The following is a 14,677-nucleotide window of genomic DNA, read 5'->3' as shown; positions in this document are numbered from 1 at the left end:
GGCTCGATCTCACGACCCTGAGATCATGACTGGAGCCGAAATCAAGATCACACTAACATTAGTCTGTTACTTCAATCTACTTGTGATCGAAGAACTCAGCCTTCTTGCTAAATCCATTGTACTAGTTTCTGAGCCTCTCTGGAAGCACCTAAGAAGTGGTTAAGAATTGGTCCATTGATCTTCCAAGCAGGGAAATTTATTTCCTTTCTTTCTTTTTTTTTCCCCCCTCTCTTGGGGTGCCTGCAGTCTCTGACCTCTGAGGACCGGCAAAAGGGGTCTGGAAACCCACAGCCCCCAGTGTCCTCAGCTGAGCCGTCTCCACCACCGGCTGTGTGGTGTCGGGGGCACACCCTGGCATGTCTGCCACTCGTTGGGGAGCCTTTGGGATTCAGAGGAGCACGGGCCTTCTAGACTCCACACAGAGATTGGGAGAATGCGTCTCCCCCATGCATTGGTGCCATTGTTCCCCACTCACCACCCTGAGACCTCCAGTATGAACCCACTGGGGACAACTGGGGACAAATCTGAGTGTGAGACCTCACCATGTGCTTAGTATTGCTTTCCCCATCCAGGATTTGTGGTTGGGTTGGACCATGACCCAGCTCCCGCTTTCCTGAGCTTGAGCTCTCCCTGGGCTTTGTCCTCAGCCTCCTGCAGGCAGTCACTGGGAGGGATCACCAGAAGTTCTCTGTCATGACTAAATCCCAGCTGGGACCACACAAAATGCTCCCACCAAGAAATCACTGAGATTCTTGCAAAACTTCCACACTTGCCCACGAGGTGCTTCTCAGAGAGAAGAGAATCAAGACTGAGGTCAAGTGCCTGGCCTCCTAGTTTGGGAACGACACTCCTCTTGCAGACTTCCCTTTAGGGGGGCAGTCTTGTCCCTTTGCTGCCCTTCCATCCTGGCCAGCTGTGCTCCCAACTCTTGCCATTATCCTTCTTCTCAGCAGCCTAAGGAAGAACCAGCTATTCTTGAGCCTCAGGTCTGAGGGTATGGGAGCCAGTTCGCCAGCCAAGGGCAGTAGCTGTTCCGTGTTTGTTCTCTGGTTCCCTGCTTGCTCTGTGCCTCAGTTTCCCAAGGGTTCAGGATGGGGGCCCTTTATCCTTCCTGGAACATGCTGCTTCACCTCATCCTGCAGCCTGCCTGGAGCAGAGAGACCAGCCCCACCTTTTCACCCAGACCTCTGGACAACTATTCCTATGGAACCTCTCCATTGGCCTGCTTCACTTTTGACAGTGCATTTCCCCCGGGCTGTCCCCCTGAGCTTGTCCCCCAGGCTGTCCCTCAAGCACAGTTGTTGCTATCCATGGGCCCACAAACCCCCACCGCAGCCAGCCCTCTGGCCTGGCTCCAGGCACGAGCAGGAGCCTTCCAGTGCTGCTGGGGGCCACCTACAGCCCATGGTCGACTTGTGATGTCTCCTAAGATGGCCACACACTGGGTGGGCCTTCTCTGTATTCAATTGCATTACAAATTTTAGAAAAATCTATAGACATTTTCGGTGGGGCGCAACATACAGTAGAGTGCGGGATTTTCAGCATAGGGCTCCGAATATCTACATGAAGAGATCCTTGTAGCCATGACCTAGATGAAGATGTAGAAGATTCCCAACACCCCCAGAAAGTTCCTCTGAGCTACTCCCTGGCAATGTCCACCCACAGCCTGGTCCCAGGGGAGTGGAGAAGTCCAGTAGTAGAATATTCTGAGGATCTCCCGGCAAAAATCAAACACACCCTGGGCAGGACCCTTGGAGTGGAGACCGACGTCAGCCTGTTACAGGCCAGCAACTACCCCAGGAACCTCCCTATCACGGCAACTGAATCGGGTCAAACGGGAGGAAAGTGAGGGTGCCAGAGGTCATTAAGGAGAGAACGGTTGGCCGTTGTACTATGTGCCTAAGCCCGCGCCCTTATGGAGGCGGAAAGGCGACTTTTCAGAGAAAGGTCGAGAGGGGGGCTGTGTCATTAAAAACATGAGGGATGGATTCTCAGGGGCTGGCTTCACTAGGTCGCATGCTACAGCACGAGCAGGGGGACCCTGCTATAGCCAGAGATCCTCCCCTGCAGTTAGAAGCATGCTCAGGAAATGCGCTCACCTCCTTACATGGCTAGACCCAGACCCCAGAACCAGGAAACACTTGCTTCGGTTCCTGGGTGTGTCCTGAGTCCTTTCAAAAGAGTTGCTGCAGCCTCACATAGTTGCTTCGGAGCTGAGGGAGCAACTGGGGACGGGGTCTGCACTAACAGAAGGCAGAGCAGGCGGGCAGAGCTAGATGGTGGGCTCCCAGTAACAGTTTTTTCTCAGTCATATTTTGAAAAGTGCATGGCATCGGGTGTCTGCAGTGTGAGTGCAGGGATGGGGTGAACCTGGAATTTCCGAAGGAGTCGTGGGGGGGAGCAGAGTGCAGGCACTGGTGGCGGGGTGGGCCCAGAGCCTGGGACATGTGTGCCCAGAGGATTAACTCTGCCTTTTCGGGTGTGTAAGGAATGCTTCTAGCTGCAAATAAAGAGAACACAGTCACAGCGACTCCAACAGACAGACATTGCTCTGTGTCAGATGAATCCCGGGAATGATGGTCCCAGCTGGAACTGCTCTAGAATGATGCCATCCAGCACTCTAGCTCACTCTTTCCTGAACCTTTCCTCTCCAGGATTGTTGCCTGATGGTCCCCAAATAGCAGATGCATCTCCAGGCATCCGCGTCATGTCCGAGCTGAAGGAAGAATAACAAGAGAGAGAGCAGAGGGCAGACTTGCATGCCAGCTGGGTCTGTCCTTCTTTATCGGGAAAGAAAGACCCTTCCTGGAAGTCTCATTTAGCTCTCCTTGACCAGAACTGAGTTCATACGGCCACCCGTAGACCAATCACAAGACTCAGGAAGCCGGCGCTACGTTATCTTCCTAAGGGAAACGAGATGGAGGTAGCCCAGGCCTTCCCAACCTCGGCCCTCCTGGCTGCCATTTAGCTGCCACTTGAACAAAGAGGTTGTGTCAGCAGGAAAGGGGGGCTGGGAATAGGGACTAAGTGGGGAATGAGTCCTCAGTGGATTTTTTTGTCATGTAATATTGGAAAACTCTGATCAACAATAGATGATGAACATTTCTTTCAAAGGTCTTACCTCTTCAGTTTCGGCCTGCTTTGGGTCACTCTCCAGTGCCTCCAGACACTTATTTTTTTAATGTTTTGTTCAGGTTTGTAATTGTTCTGTCAGCAAGGTTAGTCTGATATAGGCTAATTCATCATTATCAGAAGCTAGAAGTCTCAATATTTCTGTTAGTTCATCAATTGATATTTATTATGTTTGGGTTAACTGATGCTTAGACTCATTTAAACAGCTGTCCAGACAAATAATTTGCATAATAAAGTGTTTGGGTTCACATACTTGAATCCTGGGAGCTCTGAATGAAATTACATTTAGTTCTACCTCAAAATGACCAAATGAGTCTATATGACATATCACTTACTGTGAAGAACGAATCCCCCACTGCAAGCCTTACCACAATTCCTACAAAACCCCTTTTGGCACATTCGTGTCCCTCGGGCCAGCTTTAGTAGCCAGATCAGCTCTGCTAGCGTCCTTGGTGCTTTGTTTTGTTTGATCCGGACTTGCCCCTCCTCCGTGATGGCCTAGAGCAGGTTGATGCTTGGGCATGCAGTGGATTAACAGAGTTGATATCCCAATTAAAAAAAAAAATACAGGGTAGATAAGTGGATCCAAAAAAAATCCAACTATATGTTGTCCAAAAGAGACTCGCTTTAGATTTAAGGGCACACATAAGCTGAAAATGTAGGGATGACAAAGATATTCCATGCAAATTGCACCTAAAATAGAGTAGAGGTGGCTGTACTTACATCAGACGAAGTACGTCAAAAACTGTCACAAGAGAAAAGAAGGTCATTACATAATGATAAAAGGATCAATTCACCAGGAGGATATAACAATTATAAATATATGTGCACTCAACATCAGAGAACCTAAATATGAAATATAAACCAGGGGAGATCTGAAGAGAGAAATGGACAGCAACACAAAAATAGCAGGAAGCTTTGATAACCCCGCTTTCAAAAATGGCTAGATCATCCAGACGGAAAATCAATAAGATGAAAGCAGACTTGAATAACACTATAAACCAAATGGACCTCACGGACCTCTACAGAACGCTCCATCCAACATCAGCAGAATACAGATTCTTCTCTAGCTCACGTGGAACATTCTCCAAGAGGGATCATATATTAGGCTATAAAACAAGTCTTAACAAATTTACAAATCATTCCAAGTATCTTTTCCAACCACAATGGAGTGAAACTAGAAATCACTAACAAAAGGAAGACAGGAAAACTCGCAAGTACATGGAAATTAAACAACACACTCTTGACTAACAATCGGGTCAAAGAGACGTCAAAAGGGAAATTAGAAAATATCTCAAGGCGTACAAAAGTAGAAACAGTTGATATCTTCCCTCCCCAGCCCTGAAGAAGGAGCTCCTTCTGAAGAAGGTTTAATGGGGCCCCAGCTCCCTCATAACTTCCATGTGGACACATTCCTTTTACGCGTGTGCTGGCCCACTCCACCTGCTGCCCCTAACAGGTATTCAGCCTGACACGAGCACTGAGCAGGGTTAACCGACTTAATGATAAAGCAGAGTCAGGAAGAAACAGAACTCAAAGTTCCGCTTTGAAAAGGGACTAACGTTGTACAAATTCATGAGGATAATGCAGCTCTAAGCAGTAAATTCCAAAGGAGGTTGCCAATCATAACACTTCCTCCACCCAACACACCCCCACAAGTCTTGGCCACGGGGAGTAAGAATGTGCCACAGGTGATTCAATCTGGCACCTTTCCAAAGATTTGTAAATTAAAACTAATTGAAATTAGAAGGAAGAGGAGTCCCTTCCTCTCTGACAATGATGCTGAGAAAATGGGGACCTTGGGGCTTACAGTGGTGGTGTTTCCATCCTCCCGGAGAAAGATGACATAAGATTCTGAGGCTGACACACGGAGAGAAGGAGAGTCCGGAGTGGGACAAGAGTCTGGCCACCTTCGTGCACCTAGGTCTAGCCACCAGAGAGCAGAATATCCCGATCTTTCTACAGCAAGATGAGACAGTAAATTCCACCCTCCTTGCCTCTGTTAATTTGATTTTGGGTTCTATCATGCAAACACCAAGGTCTCAGCTAGTACACTCTATTATTCGTTTGGCATGTTATTATACACTCTTTACCATTGCTAGCAAATGTTTTCATGTAAAACACGTCCCCAACAAAAACATAATTTCCTTGACAAGGGTAGTTTTGCCAGCCTACCTGTCCCAGTGCTGAGCACATGGTTAAGTGTTTTAAATATATTTATTAATGGTTATTATGAAGCAGATGCACAGTGTTAGGAATAAGAGCAGTTGATAACAGAAATTCTTGTTAAAGGCATTCCTCTATGTTCTGAACTTGCTCCCAGCTGACTGGTCCATAGGAGAACCAGCTGTCTGATCTGGGAATGTGCCCACATTACACAATTTATTTGGAATATTGGAAATGGCTTTCCTTTTATATATTGACTTGGCGTTCCCGGTTAGTTTCTCACTCCTGTCAAGATTTTTCAGTAAGGTTCGTCTTTCTCTGGGTGATGGGTGTTCCCCACGACCTCTCCCCTCACTCCAGGACAAAATATATTATAATAGTATTTATTAAGATTGAAACTAGTGCTTTGATGAGCCAAAAGGCATTTTCTTTCTTTTTTTTTTTAAGATTTTATTTATTTATTTGACAGAGAGAGACAGGGGGAGTGGAAGAGGGAGAAGCAGGCTCCCCACAGAGCAGGGAGCCCGATGCGGGGCTCAATCCCAGGACCCCGGGATCATGACCTGAGTCAAAGGCAAGCACTTAACCACTGAGCCACCCAGGTGCTCCTAAAAGGCATTTTCTAAAAGCATGTGACTGGCCCTCCAAGTTCGGTGCCTTGTCAAAGGGGATAGTTCCCCTCACCTGAGCAGTCAAGTTGTTTGCTACGGGGGCACCACACCCTGCCCCCCTCAGCAGGGGGAGGCTACTGCCAGCTCCGCCCAGACTGCGCAGGTGGTTGTTTTTGTTTTATTTTTAATTAGAATTTTATTTTATTACTTTCTTATTCAAGTATAATTAACGTACAGTGTTATATTAGCTTCAGGAGTACAACGTAATGATTCAACAATTCTACACATTTCTCAGTGCTCATTACGATAAGGGTCCTCTGAATCGCCTTTGTTGGTGGACAGGTGGGCAGCTGGTCTGGTGGAGGCAAGACGGACACTTGCACCCAGCTGACCCCCTGTGATGACTCAGCTTTATTACCTGGGGAAGTTTCACACTTTATGTACTTTACTTGAAATCCTGGCAAATTCTTTCCTTCTATATGTTGACATCAACATTGTTTGGCTTCCCTTTGTTGTTTACAAAAAAAGCAAACACCCAGAGATCTGTAGATACAGGATTTATGTTTTACCCCTGAGTCTCAACGTTAGTTGGGGCTTTGGAAAGAACTTAATTTGGCTGCTGAGTGGAAACCAAGGGTGTGCGTCTTGGAAAAGACGAGGCCAGTGGGTGATGCTTAAGCACCAACACTCGCGCAGATGGAGATTCCAAAGATGCCCAGGAATCCGGTCCTTGAGCAGACGTCAGCACGGACGTTATCTGAAAAGGGGACAAATTTGTGAAGAAGGAGCATTGAGAAATACATTATTAGAATGCAACAAACCCATGCCTTTTGGTTAATGTCTTGACTAGGGGTTGTACATGTAACTCTATGTTACCCAAGTTTTTAGCTATCCTTGTATTGCAAAGGGTGATAACATGTTAGCCTAAATAAGACTGATAACCCTAGGGGCGCCTGGGTGGTTCAGTTGGTTAAGCATCTGCCTTTGGCTCAGGTCATGATCTTGGGGTCCTGGGATGGAGCTCTCCCCTACCTTGGGCTCCCTGCTCAGTGGGGAGTCTGCTTTACCCTCTCTCTCCCCCCCTTGTATGCGCTCTCTCTCTCTCTCTCAAATAAATAAATAAAATTAAAAAGAAAAAAGACTGACAACTTCTAGAAGTGCTGTCTGACTATTCGATTGATGCTCTGACATTCTGCATTGGTGACCTGCCTGTGTGCTTTTTTTTTTTAATTTAATTTTATTATGTTATGTTAGTCACCATACATTACATCATTAGTTTTTGATGTAGTGTTCCATGACTCATTGTTTGTGTATAACACCCAGTGCTCCATTCAATACGTGCCCTCTTTAATACCCATCACCAGGCTAACCCATCCCCCCATCCCCCTTCCCTCTAGAACCCTCAGTTTGTTTCTCAGAGTCCACAGTCTCTCATGGTTCATCTCCCTCTCCGATGTCCCCCCCTTCATTTTCCCCTTCCTACTATCTTCTTTTTTTAACATATAATGTATTATTTGTTTCAGGGGTACAGGTCTGTGATTCATCAGTCTTACACAATTCACAGTGCTCACCATAGCACATACCCTCCTCAGTGTCCATCACCCAGCCACCCCCCACCACTCCAGCAACCCTCAGTTTGTTTCCTGAGATTAAGAATTCCTCATGTCAGTGAGATCATATGATACATGTCTTTCTCTGATTGACTTATTTCACTTAGCATAATACCCTCTAGTTCCATCCACGTCGTTGCAAACGGCAAGATTTTGGGTTTTTTGACGGCTGCATAATGTGCTTTTATTCGTAAGTACTAATGACCCTACTAAAAGAAAAATATCTTAAAATTTTTTTTCTAGACAGTAAAAGTGTGATAAATGCTCATTATTTTCTTTTGTATCTTACCTTCCACTACTCTGGGGAATTTATCTTGTTGCATTCGCCATCTGTGGCCTGGCCCCTCTTTCCCTCTGGCCACTCTCCCATGTTTGGAAACTTTGTATAAAAATACCAGTAATGACTGCAGTGATATATGCTAGCTGGATGACTCAGGACTTTACTCCCTGTGGATCAGTGCACTTTGCTTGCTCTTCCTTAGACTCATTCTATCCTAGATTCTGAAAATAGTTTTTAAAACTTTCTGGAGGAATAATTGACAAAGGATTTGCATATATTTCAAGTGTACACTGTGATGATTTGATATACATACACGTAGAACAATTACCAAGATCAAGAGAACACATCCATAACATCACACTGTTAACATGGGTAATTCTTTTGTGTGTGTGCGTGGTAAGGATGCTTAGGATCTCCTCTCAGCAACTTTCAAGTATACAATACTGTATTATTAGCACCTGTCAGCACAAGGAACAGTAGGAAATCCAATAGTTTTTCCTTGGCACCCAGGACATCCTAAAATTTCATCCTCTGTGTTAACGCATCAACTTCTCCATCAGACTCAGCAGCAGAGTTTTACCCATTTCTGTATCTCCCTCACATTTAGCATGATTTCCACCCACGGTAGATATTTAGTTCCTGAAGTCAACTGAAATGAGTCGTGTTTCATGTCTACCTGTATTTTGCACAACCCCGAGCAGAGTGCCCCGCACAGGGGAGCATTCAGAAAACATTTGGTGAAGGAATAATTTCCTGGTACTCACATAGCTTGTCAACCACTTCCCCCTTGTACAGGGGAACATGACTGCAGAGCTGCCTGATGGGTGAGCCGAACAGGAACCAGTCTATGTGCATGATCAGAGACTGCAGTGGGTTGTACTTGACCCAGAGATACTTGTCAGAGTACATGTTCTTCATAGCCTAGAGCAGTAGAAGAGAGGGGGATAGGATAAAGTAGACTGACATAACCTGATGTCCCTTATCCTAAACTGCTTTTTCTTTTTCATATTATTAAGCAGAAGGCCGTCAGGAATCTCAAGACACCATCTCCTTCTGAGCACTTGGTCTGCAGCGGAGCCTCGTTATTACCAATGTTATTTCACTGCTGGTGACAGTGAAACCCAGGGAGGGTGAATCCCTTGGCAGAGGTGGCACAGATGGGAAGTTACAGGGGGAGAATGAAACACCCAGTTCCGGGCCTCGTGCAGGGTTTGTTTATTCTCGCTATCCCGTATTGTTTCTTTGTACCTCTGTGCTGTGGACTATTATAACTTCGCTCGTTTTTCTGCCAGTCACTATTTCTGAGAGCTCTGCTGCTCAGTCCTTTCCAGAAAAACAGTGGAATTTATTATAAGTTCTTGGGTTGGGGGCTGAACGGTAGAAATCAAGCGAAGCCATGTACTCCTGTCCCAAAAACAATAAAGGAGAAAACACTTTAACAGGCAGAGAGTACATATCCACGGTAAGATAGAATATTATGATCTTCCCCCTTACCCTCTTCTTTCCTCTGTAGGCACCAGCTTTTCCGGGCAAAGGAACAGGGAATGGGAAAGGGTCCTGCAGAATCACCTGTTTCTCGTAGATGTATCGTTTTAGTTCGTCCAGAGCGGGGATGGCCTTATGGTCCATCTTCAGGATGTAGCAGGCTCTTCGGGAGAGCACCTGGGAAGCGATGTAGCCCTGAGGCAGCAAGAACATAGTTACTGGCCTGCCCGGCTCCTCGGGTTCGGAACTGGTAAGGAGAACGTTTGAGCCTTGAGGAAAGCCTTGAGCACGCACAGTGAGTGCACGGGACTAATTTTATTTTATTTTTTATTTTTATTTTTTAAAGATTTTATTTATTTATCTGAGAGAAAGAGAATGAGAGAGAGACAGCATGAGCAGGGGGGAGGGTCAGAGGGAGAAGCAGACTCCCCGCCGAGCAGGGAGCCCGATGCGGGACTCGATCCTGGGACTCCAGGATCATGACCTGAGCCGAAGGCAGTCGCTTAACCAACTGAGCCACCCAGGCGCCCCGATGGGACTAATTTTCAATTCGCCATCCCTTCTGTCCATTCGCCTTCTTTTACATCATAGTTTTACTTTTGGTTTGTTGTTTCTCTCTCTAAAGTTGTACAAACCCATGATTTGTGCCCCACTTTTCATGTTTTGCAATCAGGGCCTGTAGTGTGGGGTTTGAACAAGTAAGCAGCAGCTGTTGATCTCTTTCTATTGATTTCGCTCTGCCTTTTCCTCAATTTGGGGTAAATACAGTATTCTTTAGAACTGTGCTTTCCAATATGTTCATCACTAGCCACATGTGCTATTTAAATTTAAATTCATATTAAGTAACATTTAAAACGTCCTTCCTCGGTCACACAACTCACGTGCTCAGTAGCCACAAGTGGCCAGTAGCTTCTCTGTTGGAAACTACAGATAGAGAGCATTTCCACCATTGTAGAGGTTTCTACTGGCCAGGGCTGTTTGAGAAACTCTCCTTCACATCCCACACTCACCCTCACCGCCAACACCCACACACACATTCCGATTCTTCTCTCCTTTACCGTCTTCTCTCCATCCTTTCTCCACCTCAAACCCAACCTGACTGGACGGGGCTGAGTTGGAGGAAGGTGGGATCGAAACAGCAATCGTGGGTGAGGCCCATGGAACCAGACGGAACGGGAGGCCACCTAACCTTCATCCCGAATGGAATTTTCTCTACAGAGTTCCAAATAATTATATAGTCTGTGGAGCTGTATGTCATACAAACCCTCTTCTAGTTCCTATTTTTCAATTCTCACAAATTGCCAGTTCCCAAAATTCAAAAATAGCCTGAGGCAAAGCCTGATGGCAGTGGAAGGGGTTTAAACCAAGTCCTCACCACTCTGGGGTTTTTTTTTTAAAGACACTTGGGGGATTTCCCTGAAATCTGCTTTAAAAAACAATTTCAGTACCACTTCCTTTAAAACTGTATCTTTCAAAGACTCTATGCTTTCGAACGTGTCCTAGAACTCCCAATGCCAATGGGGAAGAGGCATGTGAGGAGGTCCCTAAAAGAAAAGGAGACAGAAAGCGCGTTCAAATGTCCAGTGAGATGGACTACAACCTACTTATATCCACAGCACATAGCTCTGTCCCATGGTAAAAGCAGGCTCCTAATCAGGTGGAACAAACAGAAAACAAACAAATAAATGGATAAAGGACCAAATAACTTTTCTGAGCAGGTTTCTGAGACTTATTGTTAATACCAGTAACTGAAACTTGGAAATAGTTTGGAGTTTGGAGTTTTGGGTTAGCATACTTTCCTTCTTCCAGAAGAAGTATGATTTACTGCATATCCTACTTACATAGTTGAATGGGTATAGTTGTTCTGGATTTCTGCTGTTCTGTGATTGTTTGTTCCATAATCGCTCTTTTTCTGCGTGAGTTTTTGTATTAGAAGCCCTAATTCATTCATTTATTCATTCAGCGAATATTTTTGAGAGCCTGTGTGCCAGGCCATGTTCTGGTTTTGGTCCACTCTCCTAGACACTTCCTGAGCCTGTAGTGAGACAATTATCATGATGCTTCCAGTGGCCACCTGAAACAGTCAAGCAATGTGTATGTTCCCTGTCACTTTTGTTTTTTTAGGAATGGTTTTGTTTGGGGAAGCCTGGGTGACTTAGTCGGTTAAGTATCCAACTCTTGCTTTCAGCTCAGGTCATGATCTCAGGGTCATGAGATCGAGCCCCCAGTCGGCCTCTGAGCTCAGAGGGGAGTCTGCTTGAGATTCTCTCTCCCTCTCCCTTTTGCCGTCCCCCTCCTCAAGCGCACATACGCTCTCTCTCTTTCTCCCTTAAATAAATAAATAAATAAATAAATAAATAAATAAATAAATAAATAAATAAATAAATAAAATCTCTTAAAAAGGAAAAATGAAAGTAAGGAAATTCTGAAAGAATTGCAAGGATAGTTCTTAGAATTCAAATGCATAGTAAATGGCTGCCTCTTCACCCTTTAGAAGCCCAGTCTTGAAGAATATAAAATTTCCCTTTCTGCTCACATGTTTATAGTCAAAAATCGTGGTAGAGGAGCATGATCCTGCATGGATGTTAACGATGGCGATATTTTTTTGATTGTCAATTGTCACTGTCTCCTGAAGATTGCCACCATTGTTGTTTGGGCTAATGATGTTATAAACCTAGATTAACAACAAAGACATAATGTTTTTCTATAAGTCATATGTACTGGAAAAGCAACCCTCCCGACAAAATAAAAGCCCTCCACTTGCTATGAACAAGAGACTGAAGTCTGAAACCACACTGGCATCCCAGACCGAAAACCCATGCTAAAGTGAGAATGTGAAGCTCTTTTTCATGGTTTACTATGTTACATACGGGAGAACCAATGACATCACAGGAGAAATGAAACTGACCACATTTTAAAGCAATGGGTTGCATTTTTTGAGGCACTGCATTTGGAAAGAAATAACCAACCTTATCATTTCCATTATTGGTTATTTCTGGGATTCCATCCCAAATAGGGCATATGGGCTCTCTATGGTCCTCCAGACAGATGTTCTTGTATCTTCCTTTTCCCCTCCCAATAACTCCAAGGTATAAAGTCCATAGTGAACCAACTTACCTCATATCCATGAGATTGTGTCCCAAAGATGACCAGCACCAGAAATACCGCCTGAAAAACAGACCAGTTGCATCTATTCTCTTTAGGGCAGTCATTGAGAGTGGGGACTTAAGGAGGCATCAGACAGGACAAGTACAAGTATCTCAGAAAATATACACCTAGAGACACAGGTGGGTGGTCATGGGTGGTCAACAGTCCATTTCCAAGATGTGAAACACACCTTCCCTCATTTGACAGGTATTTATTGACTTTATGCTATTTGTCAGACATCAGGTTCTACCTTTATGCCCCATTCCCAACCCTTCCCAACATCATAATCTTCTAGGCAGCATGTGTTCTTATGCCAGAAACAACTTGGAGCAGGTGAACTGTGAGGAAGGACTCATTTTACTATGGGAACACCCTCATGTGACTCACAGTGGATTTGGATTACAGGAGTGAAGTTGTGTTTTATGGTTTAAAAAAAAAATGTACTTAATTCTTTGAGAGGGTAAAACAGATTTAAAAGGGATTCATGGGTGATAGAGAGACAATGGATCCCCAAGGGAAACTATGAAAATAGGATGCTTGGAGGCATGGCTAACTTTCAAGGCTGACATCAAGGAAAGCCTCTGTATTCTCCTTAGGGATGCCATCAGACAAATGATAGGCTGACGGGCCATGAGGCTGACGTTGATGCAGTTCTGCCATTTTGCTGCAGTTGTGTGAAGAGTCTTATCCAACAGGTTGATCCCAGTTTTGTGTTCTCTTTTCTGAACACCACAAACCGCTCATTGCAAACCACTCATGGAAGGGTCTGCAGGAAAGCAGATATTTTTAAGACCTGTCAGGAGGATTTTTCGACTTTCCTAACCATCACCAATAACATTTCTCTTCTGATGACTGGGGGTGGAGTGTCTGACAAAGACCCGTTTGCGATCTCCAACCTGACTACTTGCCCAGCCACACACCTTCTCTGCTTCCAGACCAGCTCCTGTAACCTCTGACACTCCTCTCTATTGTATTTAATGGGTCTAATACAGAGGTTTGAACAAATGGGTGGAGGACTGACTACCATAGTGATATAATTAGAGAAAGCTCAGGAAGTGTCCCTGGCCCCCAAATAACCACCCACCCAACACCATGAGTAAATACACCCAAGTTACACGTTTATGTTTCAGCAACAGATCTCCTCTTGGAAAATCAAGAGACCTCTCGGAGATGGAACTCTTTAAGCCGACAATCTTGAACACCCGATGGGGAGGAACTTACTGTTTTGTCTTCTCCCTCAACAGCTAAATGAGAATAAAGGATAGATCACTGGGGGAAGGAGTTCCATTCTGGGTCAAAATATAGACCTCTGTTCATGGGCCACTGCAATGTGAAGCCATGGGAGACTGGGATCAGGACTGGGATCGGCAAGAAGAGGGATGGCATGGCAGGAATGCTGGGCCGTGACTGATCCTGCCAGTGCGGCCGGAGATGGGTACAGTTCAAGTCTACACCTCATATTAACTGGCATGGGAAAATCACATTCCTCTGTGCCTCAGTCTCCTCACCTGTAGGATGGGGGTAATACTACTCAGTTCACAGAGTTATTGAAGTGAATAAATCAAAGTATTTATGTTTAGCATAGGATCTCATATGCACTTAGAAAATGACAGCTGCTATTAACCTTTTTCAAAAAATTGCCCCTTCTCTTTTAAACAGTAAATGCAGTTGTCCCAAAATGCCTGCATTCTTTCCCAAGCTCATAATAATAAGGAATTATTATTAAAAATTCTCCAAATTAAAATTCTCTAGATATTTCCAAAATGTTTTCTTTGCATTTCTTAGCAAATGTCTCAGAAAATAGACAATGGACCAATAAATATCCGACTTCATGTTTAAGGCTATCCTTGCCAAAGACATTATTTAATTCAAGCACAGAAGCTTAGAAGCATGCACAGTGTTCTTCTAAGACTTCAGAAATCCAAGGCATACTGGATTTGAACATTCCCTGCAAGAGCCACCACAAGAGTATAAAGAAGCATAAACAAATACTCACAAGGATTTTCATTTTGCCTGCTGGGAAGAAGGTGCTAGAGAAGTGAGGCTGCCGGTGCAACTTCTACCCTTTATATTAGCTTTAAGGTGTGGAAATCTCTTTCCAGAACAATTACATTGGAAAAGATTATGTCCATATCTCTGACAAACTCCAGCAAACTCCTTTATCAGGATTGAGACCCAGTCACATAACCTGATATCAATAAATTTCATTAGTCAGTAATAAAAATCTACCACTTGGTCACTCAGTA

At 44.8% G+C, this 14,677-nt stretch overlaps 1 protein-coding gene across 1 annotated transcript; it reads right to left on the bottom strand.

Moving 5' to 3' along the window:
- Window positions 1-6,583: 6,583 nt before the first annotated feature.
- On the bottom strand, window positions 6,584-14,439 carry GKN2 (gastrokine 2). The gene is made up of 6 exons (XM_035000554.1): window positions 14,428-14,439; window positions 12,402-12,452; window positions 11,821-11,958; window positions 9,369-9,479; window positions 8,564-8,720; window positions 6,584-6,666 (listed from the first exon to the last, which is right to left on the bottom strand). Exons 1-6 carry the CDS (start codon window positions 14,437-14,439, stop codon window positions 6,584-6,586), a joined length of 552 nt encoding a protein of 183 aa, XP_034856445.1.
- Window positions 14,440-14,677: the final 238 nt, after the last annotated feature.

Source organism: Mirounga leonina, unplaced genomic scaffold (assembly GCF_011800145.1).
Source record: "Mirounga leonina isolate KUSES-001 unplaced genomic scaffold, KU_Mleo_1.0 Mir_125, whole genome shotgun sequence".
Taxonomy (NCBI): domain Eukaryota; kingdom Metazoa; phylum Chordata; class Mammalia; order Carnivora; family Phocidae; genus Mirounga; species Mirounga leonina.
This window is presented reverse-complemented; position numbering and strand designations above follow the sequence as displayed.